At 43.9% G+C, this 18,117-nt stretch overlaps 1 protein-coding gene across 1 annotated transcript in view; it reads left to right on the forward strand.

The window, feature by feature from the left end:
• LOC117731368 (low-density lipoprotein receptor-related protein 1-like) overlaps nucleotides 1-18,117 on the forward strand; it is an 83,994-nt gene that overhangs the window by 45,707 nt on the left and 20,170 nt on the right. Inside the window, 26 exon segments of the mRNA XM_034533686.1 lie at nucleotides 157-297; nucleotides 972-1,097; nucleotides 1,190-1,306; nucleotides 1,407-1,487; nucleotides 2,490-2,657; nucleotides 3,522-3,704; nucleotides 3,790-3,987; nucleotides 4,147-4,392; nucleotides 5,281-5,478; nucleotides 6,975-7,179; nucleotides 7,363-7,527; nucleotides 7,635-7,879; nucleotides 8,059-8,190; nucleotides 8,978-9,205; nucleotides 9,373-9,547; nucleotides 11,496-11,590; nucleotides 11,692-11,841; nucleotides 12,021-12,161; nucleotides 12,362-12,487; nucleotides 12,605-12,736; nucleotides 12,868-13,002; nucleotides 13,300-13,429; nucleotides 13,563-13,689; nucleotides 13,797-13,948; nucleotides 14,036-14,160; nucleotides 14,327-14,701. Coding sequence (XP_034389577.1) covers nucleotides 157-297; nucleotides 972-1,097; nucleotides 1,190-1,306; nucleotides 1,407-1,487; nucleotides 2,490-2,657; nucleotides 3,522-3,704; nucleotides 3,790-3,987; nucleotides 4,147-4,392; nucleotides 5,281-5,478; nucleotides 6,975-7,179; nucleotides 7,363-7,527; nucleotides 7,635-7,879; nucleotides 8,059-8,190; nucleotides 8,978-9,205; nucleotides 9,373-9,547; nucleotides 11,496-11,590; nucleotides 11,692-11,841; nucleotides 12,021-12,161; nucleotides 12,362-12,487; nucleotides 12,605-12,736; nucleotides 12,868-13,002; nucleotides 13,300-13,429; nucleotides 13,563-13,689; nucleotides 13,797-13,948; nucleotides 14,036-14,160; nucleotides 14,327-14,701 — 4,296 coding nt within the window.

The raw sequence follows: 18,117 nt of genomic DNA on the forward strand, positions 1-18,117 counted from the left end.
TAGGAGAGGTGGATTTTCACTAATGGATTTATACTTTTCTTTTAATCTCTATTCCATGAACCCTCCAATTTTGATCATTCAAAACTGTATTTTGCATGATGTAATCATATTTTACATTCCTTTTATTCCGCCTTTCCTCTACTTCTCCTTCCACAGCCAATCCGTCTTATGTACCACCTCCTCAGTGCCAGCCTGGGGAGTTTGCTTGTAAAAACAACCGCTGCATCCAGGAGCGCTGGAAGTGTGACGGAGACAACGACTGTCTGGACAACAGTGACGAGGCTCCTGATCTGTGCCGTGAGTTACTGCACACACACACACACACACACACACACACACACACCTAATATAACAGATTATTTAACAGGAATTGGTACACATAATCTAACATGTTTAGATTATGTGTACCAACTAGTGAGTGTCTGTTTATACGTGTTAGTGTGTGTGTGCGTGTGCGTGTGCGTGTGCGTGTGTGTGTAAGTGCGTGTGTGTGTGTGTGTGTGTGTATGTGGGCCGGATCAGTCTTACAAATGCAAACACAAGATTTACAAATGCACACAGAACAATTTAATTTATTTGTAAATCCTTCTGTGTGCATTTGTAAATCAAACATATTGTAAATTGTTCTGTGCGCATTTGTAAATCTTTGTGTTTGCATTTGTAAATCTCTCTGTGTGCATTTGTAAATCGAACATATTAGTAAATTGTTCTGTGCGCATTTGTAAATCTTGTGTTTGCATTTGTAAGTCTGTCTGTGTGCATTTGCAATTATTGAGACCCTCTCTCTGCTTGTCCGTCTCTCTGTCTGCGGTTTGAGGCCAACGGTTGATCCCGTCCCAGACAAATCAAACGCCCCTCCAAAAACAACTAGAATATTTGCTCTCTTTTTCACTCAATTTGCAACTGTCATCTCTTCACTATTTTGTAGTTCTCTTCTTCTTGCCCTCCAATGCGTGCTTTCTTCTCTGCAGACCAGCACACCTGCCCTACAGACCGATTTAAGTGCAAGAACAACCGCTGCATCCCTCTGCGTTGGCTGTGTGACGGGGACAACGACTGCGGGAACGATGAGGACGAATCCAACACCACTTGCTCAGGTATACAAACAAGCATACTCATCATGCCACAATCGTACAGTTTCTTTTTTGTCATTCACATGTGAAATGTGCTCCTTTGTGTTGTCTTTTAGCTCGTACCTGCCCGCCTAATCAATACTCATGTGCCAGTGGGCGCTGCATCCCTATTTCCTGGACATGTGACCTGGACGATGACTGCGGTGATCGGTCAGATGAACCTGCATCCTGTGGTTGGTCAACTTCAGTGGTCTGGTCTATAGAAGGGTGATTTATGGCTGTTATTAGAGGTTGTTTTAACATTGAATGTCTAAACTGTAGTTTTGTCCACAGCCTACCCCACATGTTTCCCCCTCACCCAGTTTACCTGCAACAACGGACGCTGCATCAATATAAACTGGCGCTGTGATAATGGTTAGTGTCTGCTCTGTATCTTTCCTCCTCTTCTCCTGTATGTCTATTTACATATGCGATCACTCACTTTCCTTTGTCCCAGGTTTTCTGTGCATGTTTTGCCACCACCCTCATATTGGCACACACTCTTCTTTTTGTCACCTTGTACGTTCTGTGTTTTTTCCCTTTACTGTTTCTGCTTTCTTTTGTTGTTCTGTGTTGTTGGTTTTGTTGTACTGTGTTGTGCTGTTCGCCCACTCTGCTGTCTTCCGTTGGTTCTGTCTTTCAGAAAAGGATTGTGGGGACGGCTCTGATGAGTTGAATTGTCCAAACCTGACCGGTTAGTGCATAGATCAACATGCACCCCAACAGCCATGATGCTAGCCTCGTTCTAGGACTAGTTCACAAACACTAGGGCTGCTTTTCTGCATTAAACAAGGCCACAAGCTAAGGGCCAATACTGCTGGCTTTCATTTACTGTAGTCTTCTGCACACAGGTTTCCAAGCTAAATTAGATTTGATAGCTCGTAATACATTATTCAGTCAAGTGAAAAGTGTAGTCAAATAAATGAAACTATTTAATTCGGTATAGATTTAATAGAATGCTAGACTGAATGATACAAAGTAGTGAAACCATAGATGATGGTTCCCTGATTACTATGAAATGAAATGCTTTGGAAACCACAAAAGGTTTTATTTACATCAGGTTGCCCTTTTACATTAGTGTGGGTATAAAAGTCCTTAAATTGTCACGCTTTGCTGCCAAGCTCAATGTATCAGTGCTCGGTACATTCCCTCATGGTGCATGGTCTGATCTATGCAGTTTCTGTCATTATTTACTTTCATCTCTCATACTCTATTTAATTTGTATTTCATTGTTTTCTCTGTCACTGTGTTAATTGTGGGAAAAAAGAAAAGCAATTACTTTCTGCATATTTATATTAATATTTCTTTGCCCTTTGAGGCAGTGGGCGCCTCATAATGTGAGAGAGTGGGTGTTGTTCGACTGTGTTTATTTTTCAGATAATGACTGCGGGGACAACAGCGACGAGGCAGGCTGTAGTCACTCCTGCTCCAGTGCTCAGTTCAAATGTAACAGTGGCCGCTGCATCCCAGATTACTGGACCTGTGATGGAGATAACGACTGTGGGGACTACAGCGACGAGACACACGCAAACTGCACCAATCAGGGTCAGTGTCTTAACCTGCCCATCAGTTGGGACCACTCAAAGAGTGCTGGTTTTGCATCAGTGTTGACTTTCTGTTCTTCTTCATAAATCACACCTGCAGGAGGATGCTATAACCTGTAACTCAAAAATAACTTAAATGTGTTCAGTATAAAATATATAAACACAGTACCCTGGTATGGTTTAATGGTGCATCAAACTACATCTCAGTAATTATTTGTGGCAAGATTACATGATCATAAATATGAGTTGCTGCCGCTGATGAGACTGATACCCGGCATTAATAATGCATGTTAATGGATTTCTCTTGATCCCAACTTGTTTCCAAATGTGTGTGCCTTTGGTTCGCTATGCACACCTAGACATGCAAATGCCTGAAGAACCTGCACATGATGCAATGAGTACTCTGCATCTTCATTCAAGAAAACAAGATGCCCCAGTCACCAAGAAGAACCTTTATTAACGTGTCAATATTAAAAGCTGTAGCTGATGTTAATCCCTATTAGTCACACTGGCATCTCATTACTCTCCCTAGTCGTTTGTTGAGTCATATAATAACTGTTAAGATATACCTACTTATAATTATCAACAACATTGAAACAATAACAAAAGTGATGTGTTGGCAGCTGGTGTTTACGACTAAAGCAATGACCCTCTGAATGCATACTTCAATCTGTTCAGTCTGTCCCGTTGCTAAGACCTGTTGCCATCCAGATTTCCAATAAACAGCTCATTAGTTTTTGTTTTCACAGTCTTTTGATGTTGTACATTGTCTATGCTCAAGGCTGTGTGTCCTGATTTGATTAATGCAGGCAAGGGTTGAAGACAATGTCACTTTCGAGTCTTAATGACCTCTTTCCCTCCACAGCCACGCGTCCCCCAGGAGGTTGTCACACAGATGAGTTTCAGTGTCGTATGGACGGACTGTGCATCCCCCTGCGCTGGCGCTGCGACGGAGACACTGACTGCATGGACCTAAGCGACGAGAAGAACTGTGAGGGCGTCACACACATGTGCGACCCGGCTGTCAAGTTTGGCTGCAGGGACTCTGGTGAGGGGACAATACTTCAAATGAACGAGAAGTACGTAAAGTCAGATTTAGTTATTTTTAAGGTAACCCTGCCTTCTCTCCTCAGCACGCTGTATCAGCAAAGCCTGGGTGTGCGACGGAGACAGCGACTGTGAGGACAACTCCGACGAGGACAACTGTGAGGCGCTGGTATGCAAGCTCTCTCACCATGTGTGTGCCAACGACTCCACCATCTGCCTGCCTGCAGAAAAACTTTGTGATGGCACTGATGACTGCCCAGATGGCTCTGATGAGAAACTCTGCGGTAAGAGACAACAGTGCCCAGGCTGCGTTTCAGTACATGGAACGACATAACAGCGAGTAAAAGTCTGCATCTTAAAATCCTGTCTTCAGAGGGGTCTAATAACAGTTCTGTGTAGCTATCCCATGGGTCAGTCCTTATCTGATTTTCTCTCTTTTACAGACCTGTGTTCACTGGACAATGGCGACTGTAGTCATAACTGCACAGTGGCCCCTGGCGAGGGGGTGATCTGTTCATGCCCACTGGGTATGGAGTTAGGGCTCGACAACAAGACCTGTCAAATCCAGAGCTTCTGTGCCAAACACCTTAAGTGCAGTCAACGGTGCGAACAAGACAAGTTCAGTGTGAAATGTTCTTGTTATGAGGGCTGGGAACTGGAGCCTGACATGGAGAACTGCAAGAGCACGGGTAAGGGACCGGGGAAAAAGAACGAGAGGGGGATATTGTGGGCAGGAAGGAGCAGAGGAAGGCAAGAGACATCAGTGAAGAATTGTAACATTTGATTGATGGTATCTGTACAGTTAGGGAGGATACTATAGAGAAGTGACTGGTTTCTGGGCTTCGTCATGGTTCAAGACTGCAGAATCCAGAAATGTGGTGTGAGTTTGGGATCAATTGAAGGAGAGGCAACCCAAGCAGGAAACTGTGGTTAGAGATGACTCTCAGTAAGGCAAAATGTGATACTCCTTAGACAAAGCACTGGAGACAGAAAAGAGGAAGAGCTTAAATACTGTTCACACGAGTAAATGACTAAGAAAACATCAAAAAGATATGGGCCTTGATTTCTAGCTGTCATTATTTTGTGTTGTTGTTGAAAAGACAGAATTGGAACTATTAAGGAATAAAGTGAAGAACAGATAAGCTTTTTGTTAAAGTCAGATGTAAAAAAACGCAAACGGCTCGGTCACAGTGAATCAGCTGGGAATTTTATCATCCACATATAGAATATAGTTATCTCCGTGGAGCAACTTGCCAATGAGGCAACATGAATGTATGATTGTGCTCTTCACTGCCAGGTCTTAGAGGCTAGCCGCCAGCACCCTGTCATTCATCTGGCTGGCTGTTAGGTACAGATAACTCCTGTCTCATTTACTCTGGGTTTTAATTACCCAGGATTAGAGCCACTTTCAACACAGCCCCTCTGTCATTGGACAAGCTATACACTGCAGTGTAACATGGCTGCAATATTTTCCATGCTGTAAAGCAAAGCTGCTCTGCAGTATTTTGAGTAACAAGGGTTTTAACTCTTTACAACATACTTTGTTCTTCACTGATCTATCTTGTTCATCTCCACAGATCCTTTCAAGCCCTTTATCATTTTCTCAAACCGCCACGAGATCCGCCGCATTGATCTGAATAAAGGAGAGTTCAGTGTGTTGGTACCGGGCCTGAGAAACACCATTGCCCTGGACTTCCATCTCAGCCAGAGCGCCCTTTATTGGACTGATGTGGTGGAGGACAAGATCTATCGTGGGAAGCTGTCCGAGAATGGCGGTGAGCATTTTTAACACAATCAATATACTTAAAATACTTTTTGTACCATCCAGGATTAAATTTCGGTATTTACAGATGATTTATATTTGGATGTAAAATGAAGGTCCACCATCTAGATTTCTTAGTGTTCAACATCAGCAAATTACATTGCTGCATATTTAATTAAGACAACACCATCAGATTATAGTATGGAGAAGTAGTAGTTGAGTATTACATGTTTTAAATCAGAAAAAATGACATAAACAAGTTTCTGGACTTGGTTTTACTGGATTAGAGAGACTTGTATGAGTCATAACATTGTAATCTCTAAATATTTTATTGCACACTTGGAACATATATTCTAGTTATGTTGAGGTAAACCGTTTGTACTTATACATTTCAATGATAACTACATCGTTGTGACTTAACTGTTTGTAACAATGCAGGCAATAATATCTGGTAAATAAACTATGAAGGTTTTTTGCATGTAAAACTGCAGTCGGGGCTGTTACAGTGGCTTCTTGTGAGCAGAAAATCCGATGGGGTTTCATAAAGGCCAGACCAGTCAATCATGACCAGTGTGCATAACAAACAATGGCGTATCACCACCACAGCAGTAAGGAATGACCAAATCATGTGTACAAGTCTGCCCTTAAGTTGTGTTGCATGTTCTGTGCCATGTTTCCTTTGCAAAGCTAATGGCCTACATACAGTGAATGTGTGTTTTCATTGCTTCGGACAGGATAATGACTCATCTCAAATAATTAGCCCTGTCCCTCTGATTAGGGACCCAGTGGAAAATGAAAGGGATAGAAAGAAGCTGGAAAATGTGTCTCTTTAGCCCAGAAAGACACCACATACTTAGTTTTTTCTCTCTCTGAAAATTGTGTATCACAACCCCTGCTGAGCCGTTACTGTATTTATTAATGTTTTCATTTTTCGTACGGACATGTGATTTCTCCCAAACATGGCTAACAATTTGAATAAAGGAATAACAGATTGTGATGCAATGTTAGCTTTGATTCCTAATACATGTACATCATTTGTAAATACTTGAAGCAAAGTGGATCATTGCTTCGGGTTACAGTGCAATCTGAAATATTGCCATCAGCAAATCCCAGCCTTCGAAGCTTTTATCCATACATGTTGAAATACTGTGTGAATTCATTAAGAAACTCAAGCACCCCGAAGGAATCTTTATTTTACTGAGTAACAAGTTAAAATATGATTAGATCAGAATTCTCTAGCAGTTTTAAACAAATATGGATGATGCAACAACATCCTGGAAATTCATTATTTTCCACTGTGTTAGATAGATTTCACAAACAATCAAAAGTGTACTGACATTCAGTTAAACTGGTCAAAGATAAATACTCAATACTGTTGGAATTTCCATTGTAGTCCTCATTAGAAAAGGCAAAGGATAGGATGACATCTTCAAGTCAAGTAAGACAGTTTAAAAGACACACAAAAACAAAACATGTTTACCATTTATCCTTTAAATGTGTCCTTCGTAGCTTTAACCAGCTTCGATGTGGTAATCCAGTATGGGCTGGCTACCCCCGAGGGCTTGGCAGTGGACTGGATAGCAGGAAACATTTACTGGGTGGAAAGCAACCTGGATCAGATCGAGGTGGCCAAGTTGGACGGCACCATGAGGACCACGCTGCTGGCTGGGGAGGTGGAGCACCCTCGAGCTATTGCCCTGGATCCCCGGGATGGGTATGCTTTCTGTACCTCCTGCTGACATCAAACAAAACACATTTACAATAAATGATGATGACATTTAAAGGCGTATTTAAAGGGTTGCTCTTTTTGTGATCTTGGAGCTGGCTTTACACACTGACCATGAACCTATCGCACCATAATCTTTTATTAACTGCATATTGTGCAATGACGTTGCAGGATCCTCTTCTGGACAGACTGGGATGCCAGCTTGCCCAGGATTGAAGCTGCATCCATGAGTGGACAAGGCAGGAAGACCATCCATAAGGAAACTGGCAACGGAGGCTGGCCAAATGGACTCACTGTGGATTATCTAGAGCGACGCATCCTCTGGATTGATGCCAGGTCATAAAAAGGGCACAGACATGAACACACTCACACCTTAATTTGATGCACATTCTGTGTCCTTCAGTCATACCCAGAAATTAACTGAACAGTTGTGCTATATGCAGGTCTGATGCCATTTATTCAGCCAAGTACGACGGCTCTGGGCTGATCGAGGTTCTGAGGGGACATGAGTATCTGTCACATCCCTTTGCCGTAACTATGTATGGCGGAGAGGTTTACTGGACGGACTGGAGGACCAACACGCTGGCAAAGGCAAACAAGTGGACAGGTGGCAACGTCACTGTGGTCCAAAGAACCAACACGCAACCATTTGACCTTCAGGTCTACCATCCATCCAGACAGCCACAGGGTGAGAAGCACAGTGGTACACGTGAACATACTCATACTGGCGTAAATTAAAAGTGTTGTTTAGAAATTAGGGCTCGGAAAAAAGCTTGCCAATATAGCTACAGAAGCAACTAGTACATTCATTATGAGATGCTGACTTGTGAGATTCAGAATAATTCTTCCATTCTCCCTTCTCCCTAGCTCCTAACCCATGTGCAGCTAAAAACGGCAAGGATCCCTGCTCCCATCTATGTCTCATCAACTACAATCAGACATTCTCGTGTGCCTGCCCTCACCTAATGAAGCTGAGCCCTGACAAACGCACTTGTTATGGTAAGCGTGAGCACACGTACATAAATGCAGTTACTGTAGTAAACATACTCGTCGATTCCCTTTTGAGCTAGCAGACAATTTTCTCCTCTGCTTGCCACAGTTTCTCCGGGGGGGGGGGCGCGAGAGAGAGACAGAGAATTTAACAATCTAGACTTTTTTCACTTTGAGTTGCTATTGCTTTGACAGCTTTGCAGCGCATTGAAGTGTCTGTCCGTGAAAAGTGAGAGCGGGCCTGTTTATTCAGTGTGTGAGTTTAGTATTCAGGGAGGCACTTTCTATTATCTTCAGGGGTAATGGAATGGAGAGCCCCAGTCTGCAGGCATCAGCCACAACCCTCCACATCCACCACCTAGTCTGGCCTGGCCGATGCAGCCCTAACACTGTCATTACTCTCCCCCTCTCTCTGTCTCCTTCCCTCTCGTCCTGTCTATCATTTAAGCTGCACACAGTTAAATGATGATAGGACTGTTGAGACCGATTGTAACGTCTCTACACTGATTGAATTTACTCTCGCTGCCATGGCTGTGCTATTGAGTTAGCCAGCCAGACACAATCATTAGAGTCAAATATGTAATTGGATTAACTGTTTGTTCAAGTGGCAGGAATAATGTGCAGATGCAACCATCCACGCTGCAACAACAGATCCCCACAACGTTAGCATTTGCGTGCACTCATGCATTTGACTTTTGACTTGAAGCTGCAATTTAACTCTTGATTACCCCCATTGAAGGCCGAAGGTTTTGGGAGTTACTGAAGGATGCTTGTCTACATGTTCCCCACCATACAGAGTCTCGTCAGTTCCTGCTGTATGCTCGCCAGATTGAGATAAGAGGAGTGGACATTGACAACCCTTATTACAACTACATCATCTCCTTCACCGTGCCTGATATCGACAACGTGACTGTGGTGGACTACGATGCTCTGGAGCACCGTATCTACTGGTCGGACGTCCGCACCCAGACCATCAAGAGAGCTTTCATCAATGGCACTGGAGTTGAGACTGTGATCTCTGCTGGTATGGAGGAGGCAACACAATAAAATACACACCAGACTAGAGGCTCATTGCTTTCAGTATTGATAGCTTTTTTTCAAACAAACGTGTGCATGTCGCACACAATGACTTTGGAGGGTAGTGTCTTCTGATTAATGTCTCTGTGTATATGTTGTATACATTTTTTTCAGATCTGCCCAATGCTCACGGCTTGGCAGTGGACTGGGTGTCCAGGAACTTGTTCTGGACCAGTTATGATGCCAATAAGAAACAGATTAATGTTGCCAGACTGGATGGCTCCTTTAAAAATGCTGTCATCCAGGGCCTCGACAAACCTCACTGTCTAGTGCTGCATCCAATACTAGGGTTGGTCGTCCACACACACCTAAACGCACGCACACACACACACGCACACACACGCACACACACACACACACACACACACACTAAAGCTGTCACACTTAGTCAAAATGAAGCTTTCAGAAATTGTTCTAAGACACCCTCCTGATTTCACCTTTAACCTACAACACGTACACACTGAAGTGCGCACATACAATTATACACACTCAGGCGATGTCTGGTTGTCAGGCTCCCTTCTGTTTGCAGTCAGCGATGACAGGCAGAGTAGTTTGGTATAGATGGTCGCTGACCTCTGACTGTTTCTTCGCTCAGGATGTGGTTCCAATTTTCCTCCCCTTGTGTCCTCTTTCTACTCCGTCGCTCTCATTCTACATCTTGCTCCATTTCTATTTTTGAAAGATGGCTTCTGCGGTCAGATAGACTATGAATTATTTACTGCCAGTGTCTCTGTGGCTCTGTCGCTATTTGCGATCCAGTGTTTATCATACATCCTGTCCCCTCCTGCCTTGTTTAGCAAATGTCCATTTCCCCTCCTTTCTTCCCCTTGAAACCTCATCCCCCTAAGCTCCCCAAACAGAACCTGGCCTCTGTCCCTCCTCTGTCTCCAGAGCAGAGACAGACCATCTGTATTTATATATTTAGTTCTGTCCTGCAGGAATATGTGTGCTTTTGAGTATTTGAGGTGGATGAAGAAGGGATATTTTCTTAAGAAATGTCTCTGCCTCCTTGTGTTTTTATGTGTACTCCTTCCTGCTTTCAAAGACTTAGCCTACTTAAGCGGAGGAATGTTTCCGATTTGAGCATTGTTGGCATTGGGGAAAATAGGAAGCAGATGCTGGATCCATATGCTGGGGCTGTCTCTTCTTTCTGGCACACAAACACACTGCCCAGAACATGTCCAGGAGTGGGTGGGGGCAAAGAGAGTCAGGGAGGGACAAACTCAAACTTGCGCGTGTGTGTGTGCGTGTGTGTGTGTGTGTGTGTGTGTGTGTGTGTGTGTGTGTGTGTGTGTGTGTGCGTGTGTGTGTGTGTGTGTGTGTGTGTGTACAAAAAACATAAGAATGAGGGCGTTTAAATGCTGCAGAAACTTTATTTAAAGGCATGTTCACAAACAAATTGAGGGTGTGGTGGATGTGGTGGGATTTAACAGGAAGTGGGTGATGGGAGAGGATAGATACCCTTTAAACATAGATTACAAAGAGACTAAATACAGTGACACACAATCACATTGTCCTGTATACTCCGCATGCATGCGTGAGGACTTTGACCAGTACGAGAAGCAAGGAAGTTGAAGGCAATGATGAGCCAGAAGTCATCTTTCAGCTGCTGAATTGAAGTGTTTCTCCATAGCTATATATCTGCTTCATCTAACTTCTTCAGCCTCCGCTGAACTTGAACGACATATTGGATTTCTTGTTTTAAACATTCCTATTGAAGTCACACATGGTATGATTTACAGACCATATGCTCAATAGATTTTCCAGGATTGTGTTGTTACTATTCCTTTTCCTATTATAATAATATTATAAACTGCTATGTATTATAGTTACCCATTTATAAAACCATGCAGTCTTATTTAGATCAATATCACTTTTTCAAGAGAGACAACTTTTTTCTAAGATTTGACACAGAAACACAAAACCAACATACAAACCATGACCACGGGTAAAACTAAAGGCTCTCAACAATCAACCAACAAAATAATTATAAAAACTATTACAACAGTTATGAAAACATCACAATATACAACTTTAAATACTTCCAGTCCTGCCACGATAATTGAGTATATATGGCATATCTAAGGTTAAGAAAGGATTGAAATTTATTTGTGATTTAAATGGGAGAAGAGATGTGAGGTGGAGTGTTCACTACGACAGGAAGTTCAGGCAGAAAATTGATTTAAGTTATGATTTAAGAATGATTTAGAAGTTCTCTCTCTGCCTGACCCTTTCAGGAAACTCTACTGGACAGATGGGGACAACATCAGCATTGCCAACACTGACGGCAGCAACCGAAGTGTCCTCTTCACCGGCCAGAAAGGCCCTGTCGGTGAGTGTCATACTGTACCTCTTTGTGTGGCTGCATGAGATATAGTACACCCTAGTGACAGGGCATGTCATTACACATCAGCGCTCTCTTTGTTTTCTTAGGTCTCTCTATTGACTTTGACACTGAGCAGTTGTACTGGATCAGCTCAGGAAACAGCACCATCAACCACTGTAAACTGGATGGCTCTGGACTGGAAGTGCTTGATGGGATAAAGGGCAAGCTGACCAAGGCTACGGCTTTGGCCATCATGGGTACGTTTCCGGAAAGTGATCATTCTAGCCAGCAATGTATGGAGAGAGAGCTCAGCCCTGCAATATGATAACTTTAATATTTGATGTATGCATGCCTTTTAAGGTTGATGGCTCTATCGGTGTTAAGTTGGGTTCTGATGGAGAGTGTTAAGCATCCTGTCCTCTGTTGTATCCTTTAGGAGAAAAGTTGTGGTGGGCGGACCAAGGAACGGACCAGATAGGAACTTGTGACAAGAAGAACGGTGGCAACTGGACAATCCTGAGGAACAGCACGTCCCCCATGATGCACATGAAAATCTACAATGAAACTGTGCAGAAAGGTGCAGAGCTGTTTAATTAAATTACTTAGCAAATGCATTTTTAAAAACGAAGGGAGGAAAATATGTCCTTGTCTCATTGAAGGTCTGTTTTGCTTGCTGCATGTAGCCTGTTTGTCTATGCCAAAACACATCTGTTTATGTCTCTGTAACCCCTCTTTGATATGTTTTGTGTATTTGTTCTTGTGCTTTTGTGTTCCCAGGCACCAATCTCTGCAGTAATAACAATGGAGACTGTTCCCAGCTGTGTCTTCCCACCTCCCCGACCACCAGAGCCTGCATGTGCACTGCAGGATACAGCCTGCGCACAGGGCAACAGTCTTGTGAGGGTAAGACACATTCATACACGCTTTCTTGATTTAGCCAAATATGGATTTAAGAATTTATGAAAATGATACACGTGTGATGTAACATCACAACAAGAGTTTTATCTGTTGTTTCTCTAGGTGTTGGCTCTTTCCTGCTGTACTCTGTCCATGAAGGCATACGTGGTATTCCTTTGGACCCATCAGACAAGTCTGATGCCCTGGTACCAGTGTCAGGCACATCCCTGGCTGTGGGCATAGATTTCCATGCTGGTAAGATTGTTTTTACAACAATGACTCACACATTAAATAACAGATTAATTTACCACTGCATTTAGTATGTACTAAATTAGGGTAAAGGAAAGTTTTGTTTAGTCCAACTCTTGTTTCACTTGTTTTCACAGATAATGACACTATCTACTGGGTGGACATGGGCTTGAGCACCATTAGCAGGGCCAAGAGAGACCAGACCTGGAGAGAGGACGTGGTCACTAACGGCATCGGCAGGGTGGAGGGCATCGCTGTGGACTGGATAGCAGGTGAGAGACACCTCAGACATGTAAAAAACAGCATCAATCATATATACTGATAACACTTTTTCTGTCAGTATATCTATCATGCTTGTTTGTCTGTTACCATGCAGTATAAAGGGAGATTCATTTAAAGCTATTGTATGAGAAAACCTAGAAAGAGATGCTCAAAGAACACACACAGATGTAAAAAAACAAAGAGAATGGTAAATAATTTATTTCCGAGGTCATTGAAAGTCCCTTTAAGTGTCCAGAAGGAGGTTTTACAGGGCCGGAGCATGAACAGTTCTCCTTCATGCTCTACAGGAAACATCTACTGGACAGACCAAGGCTTTGATGTGATCGAGGTGGCCAGACTGAACGGTTCCTTCCGCTATGTGGTGATCTCCCAGGGCCTGGATAAGCCTCGAGCCATCACTGTCCACCCTGCAAAAGGGTGAGGGGAAACAACACTCCAAATACTACTGTAGCTTCTGCTTCTGTAATCTCTCTCATTATTGATTACTGAGGAAGTTGTCTCTGTGCTTTACTGTGTGTGTGTGTTTGTGTGTGTGTGTGTGTGCGTGTAGCTACCTGTTCTGGACAGAGTGGGGCCAGTACCCCCGTATTGAACGGTCTCGTTTGGATGGCACTCAGAGGGCTATCCTGGTCAATGCCAGTATCAGCTGGCCCAACGGTATCTCCATTGACTATGAGGTACAGTATAACGGGCCATTCTTGCATTTATATCACTATGTTACAGTGCAGACAGTGAACACTGCATCATAACATTATCTCAAAAATTCCTGTTCGTATGCATATAGGAGAGTCTGCTTTACTGGTGTGATGCCAGGACAGACAAAATTGAGCGCATCAACCTGGAGACTGGAGAGAACAGGGAGGTGGTGCTAGCCAATAACAACATGGATATGTTCTCTGTGTCTGTGTTTGAGAGCTACATCTACTGGAGTGACAGGTCAGACATACCCCCTCATTTGTCACTTATTTGTGAGTATTAACATTTCAGTCATCTAGCTTAATTTCTGTTTAACATTTGAACCAGGACACATGCTAATGGCTCCATAAAGAGAGGCAGCAAGGACAATGCCACAGACTCTGTGTCTCTGAGGACTGGTATTGGTGTGCAACTCAAAGACATCAAGGTTTTCAACAGGGCCAGGCAACAAGGTAAGGGGGCATTAGTTTAAAACATTTCAAATTTATTTTGTATTTGTACATAATCATCAGAAGTAAATACTTTGTAAATGTCACATAACATGTGTTGTCCAATTTCATGTAGTTTTGAGCAATTTAATGTTGATGATTACTTCATGGATTTCATGTCTGTGTACAGGAACAAATGTGTGCAAAGACAAAAATGGTGGGTGCCAGCAGCTTTGTCTTTTCCGTGGCAATGGACAGCGGACATGTGCCTGCGCTCATGGCATGCTGGCTGAGGACGGCTGCAGCTGCCGTGACTACGATGGCTACCTGCTTTACTCAGAGCGCACCATACTAAAGAGTGTCCACCTGTCGGATGAAAACAACCTGAATGCACCCATTAAACCATTCGAGGACCCCGAGCACATGAAGAATGTCATTGCACTCACTTTTGACTACAGAGGAGGTGGAGGAAAGGGAGCTAACCGTATCTTCTTCAGCGACATTCACTTTGGGAACATCCAGCGGATCAGTGATGATGGATCCGACCGCAAGACTGTGGTAGAGAGTGAGTATTCCTTTATATTAAGTCTAAGAGCCACCTGTGTTTTATCACTCAACCTCCACCAGCATATGTCCCAGTTTATCTACAGTGTATTCCCCCTTGTTCATGTCATTAGTCAGGAGTTATTTCTGGTTACTCCACTTTTTTGGTGAACAACAAAGAAACTTATGTGTAAACATCAGACCCCAAAACCGCTGTTTTTCAAAACACAACCAGAATGCTTTTTTATTCTGTAGCCAAACCAGAAACAAATTGAAAGATTTGAGAACAGAGTGTATATTATTATAAACAGGACGACAGATTCACAGATGACCTTATCTCAGCACGACAAAACACAGGTGCACCGTTAATGTGCCTTTACTTGAAACTGTTTTACAAGGACAACATGATTCAGGATTGTTTGTCCCACTGTCCCTATGGAGCAGCAACTCCCAGGGCTACTGGTTTGATCTCATTGTACAATATTTAGACAACCAGTGAATGTTGTCAGGAGGCAAAGATGTTGGATGTTGCCTTGTTAAGTAGACTTTTCTCATGAGGGTAATGATTGTGTCAATTTTTTTCAGGTGAGTCTTTCAGCAAAGCTGCTCAGCTTATAATTGTTTTACTATGATTTCCTATCAGGATTTGCCCAATGTTTATGTGTCAGATGTCCAGGTATATCAAACTAGTTGTTGATGGTAATACTGTCAGACAGCTGCCAAAGCAATAGCAACACTGGATCCTTGCCCTCCCCTCTTGAACAGCCTCAGTAGGTCTTGTCTGAACTTTTGGGACATCAGTACATATAGGATGGGGTTCATCACCGTAGAGGAGGTCGCCATGAGGCGTGCAAATACACTGAAGGGGCCGTAGCGCGGAGAGGCGCCAGTGGCCTCTGAGCGTTCATCCACCAATAAGGCCAGTGTCAGTCCGTAGGATGGCAGCCAGCACAGGGTAAAAGCCAGCACCAACATGGCCGACGTCTTGGTCACTTTGCTCTGGTAGCGCTCTACTTGGGGAGCTCTGCCGGCATGCTGCCTCTTCCACAGGAACATGTAGATGCTGCCGTATGCCACTGCAATTGTGACCAGTGGTAGCAAGAAGGCCACAATGAAGTGAAACAATCCATAGATCAGCTGGTCTCTGTGGGACAGGAAAGCAAAACAAGCGAGGCTATCAGGGGTTCGTGGTGGGGTTCCCACAAAGCGAAAAAACAGCTGTGGAATAGCCAGGCAGCAGGCCGGCACCCAGAGGAGCACAGCAGCTATCGACACACGGCGAGAGGAGAGAAAGCTGAAAGCTCTGGCAGGCCGCACCACAGTCAGATATCGAGACGCAGCCAGCATGGCCAGTGTGAAGGCGCTGGCTGAAGAGCAGGCCGATCCCAAGAAGCTCACCAGACGACACATGAAGTCTCCGAACGGCCATCGCTGCATGGCTATGGCAACGGTGTGGAAGGGAAGCATGGAGAGCAAAAGCAGATCCGCAGCGCTCAGAGCCAGCAGTAGGATGTCAGTTCCTGTGCCTGTCATGGAACTTTGAGGGGACTGTCCAATATGTCTCCTACCACTTCTCCGCCTTCCACACAGGATCATCATCACCATGGTGTGCCCGCCAACTCCCAGCACCAGAATCAGTACATCTAGAATAGGGACGAGGACCTGCTCCACATTGCCCAGCCCAGTGTCGCTGCTGTTCCCCAGTAGATCCTCTGAACCCGTAGAGTTCAACAGCAGCATCCTGCCTTCAGTTATGGAGATGATTTCCAGTCATACTGCCACTATTGGCTTTTGGTTGGGTCTAATATTCTCAAGTCGGTAATAAAACTACTGATAATACCAGTGGGAAGGATTACTCGTACTGTGGGTCAACAGCAGTTTACTTTGAAATAACAGCATACTAAATACCAATAACATCCCTTTAAAGGTTGATGGTAATCTATTTATAAATCTACCAATACAAATGGTGGATGTGATTTACATGCATAAATACACACATAGATTACATACATTCATAGCTACTTTGTGAACTAACATTCCCTGTTAAAACGTATCCAGCAAATGATCATTTTCATAGTAGAATTCAAGCTGCTTCCAAAGTGCTGCATGTGAATCAAGCCACTCCAGTCCTGGCAATCAGCTCCACCTGTGATTGGCTGGGGGATCAGACTCCTCCATTGAAGTCAAGACACTCTGGGCTTTCCATCCTTCTCTTGTTAAAGCGTCCAAGTGTTGAGCGCTAAATGCCGTAGATTGTGTGATTTCCTGTCACCTCAGAGCAGGCAGCTACTCCACATGACATCTCAATCAGACCCGTGCTCAGCGATTCCACAATCAGCCTCACTCTTGCCTCCAAGGAACGGATCTCCTGAGACACACAATTCTGGCAGAGAAGGAAATGAAAGGAGGTGAATAGCTCGGCAGTAAGAGAGGATGAACCAGAGTAAACGGCAGGTGAACTCTGGACTGATTATCATAGAGCAGGCGAGAGAAGGGCTGGCCAGCTCTCTGTGGGAGGGACTAATGGGGCCAAAGTTTTTTCCGTAGTCAATTGTTTCTGTATATTTTCTGTGGTTTTGTCCCTGCACACGCCTATATAAAACACACCAATATATGATACATACAGAGAGAGGCAGAGGGAAATTGTGAAATCTGGGTAATTATTGACTGCTGGTCTGATAACAAACACTGAACTGCTATCACACCTACTGCAGATAACTGCAATAAAGAACTATCAGTGTCAGTATAACCAGCTGAGTTCAAGAGCTGTAAATTCAGCTCACCTGAATGATCATAAACAGCAAGAGAGAATGTACTGGAACCCAAAAAGGCTTCGGTCAACAATGGAGTGTGAAGATAAACACAACGAAAAAGCAAGAATTTGAGTAGAGAGAGCTGCAGGCTAGAGCTTTATAATTCATTAACAGCACCAGAGAAAGAGGAAATGGGGGCGTATGGATTTCAAGTTGCTCCTCATTGATTTTTAGGGCATTGATTTACGGGCACAAGAAGCAGTGGCGGGTGGTTTTTGCGTTGCATGCCTTCGCTCAGCTCTCCAGTTGCTTTGGTTCATTCACAGTCTCCTCCCATGAGCGAGACAAATGTTGATTCATGTCCGTGGCGTTTCACTGGATATGTTGAGGTGTAGTGTTAAGTGTCCCACCTGGTGGTGAATCTCACTGATCCCACGGCAAGAGCCGATAGAGTGAGATCATACCTAGCCCTGGAAAAGGGTGCTGCAATCATTAGACCCTCACTGTTCAGCAACAGCAACAAGAAGGCAACTATTACCATATTGTGTGCGTGTGTTTGTTTGTCTTATTTCACCAGCAGAGCAGCTGTTCTTTATCTGCCACTGCAGAACTTTGTGTTCCTCCATCTTGACTGACTCTTGCCTGGCCTCTGGCCTCTGTGACCTCTGACTAATTCCAAGGCTGT

The sequence above is a fragment of the Cyclopterus lumpus genome, chromosome 5 (genome assembly GCF_009769545.1).
Source record: "Cyclopterus lumpus isolate fCycLum1 chromosome 5, fCycLum1.pri, whole genome shotgun sequence".
NCBI lineage: Eukaryota > Metazoa > Chordata > Actinopteri > Perciformes > Cyclopteridae > Cyclopterus > Cyclopterus lumpus.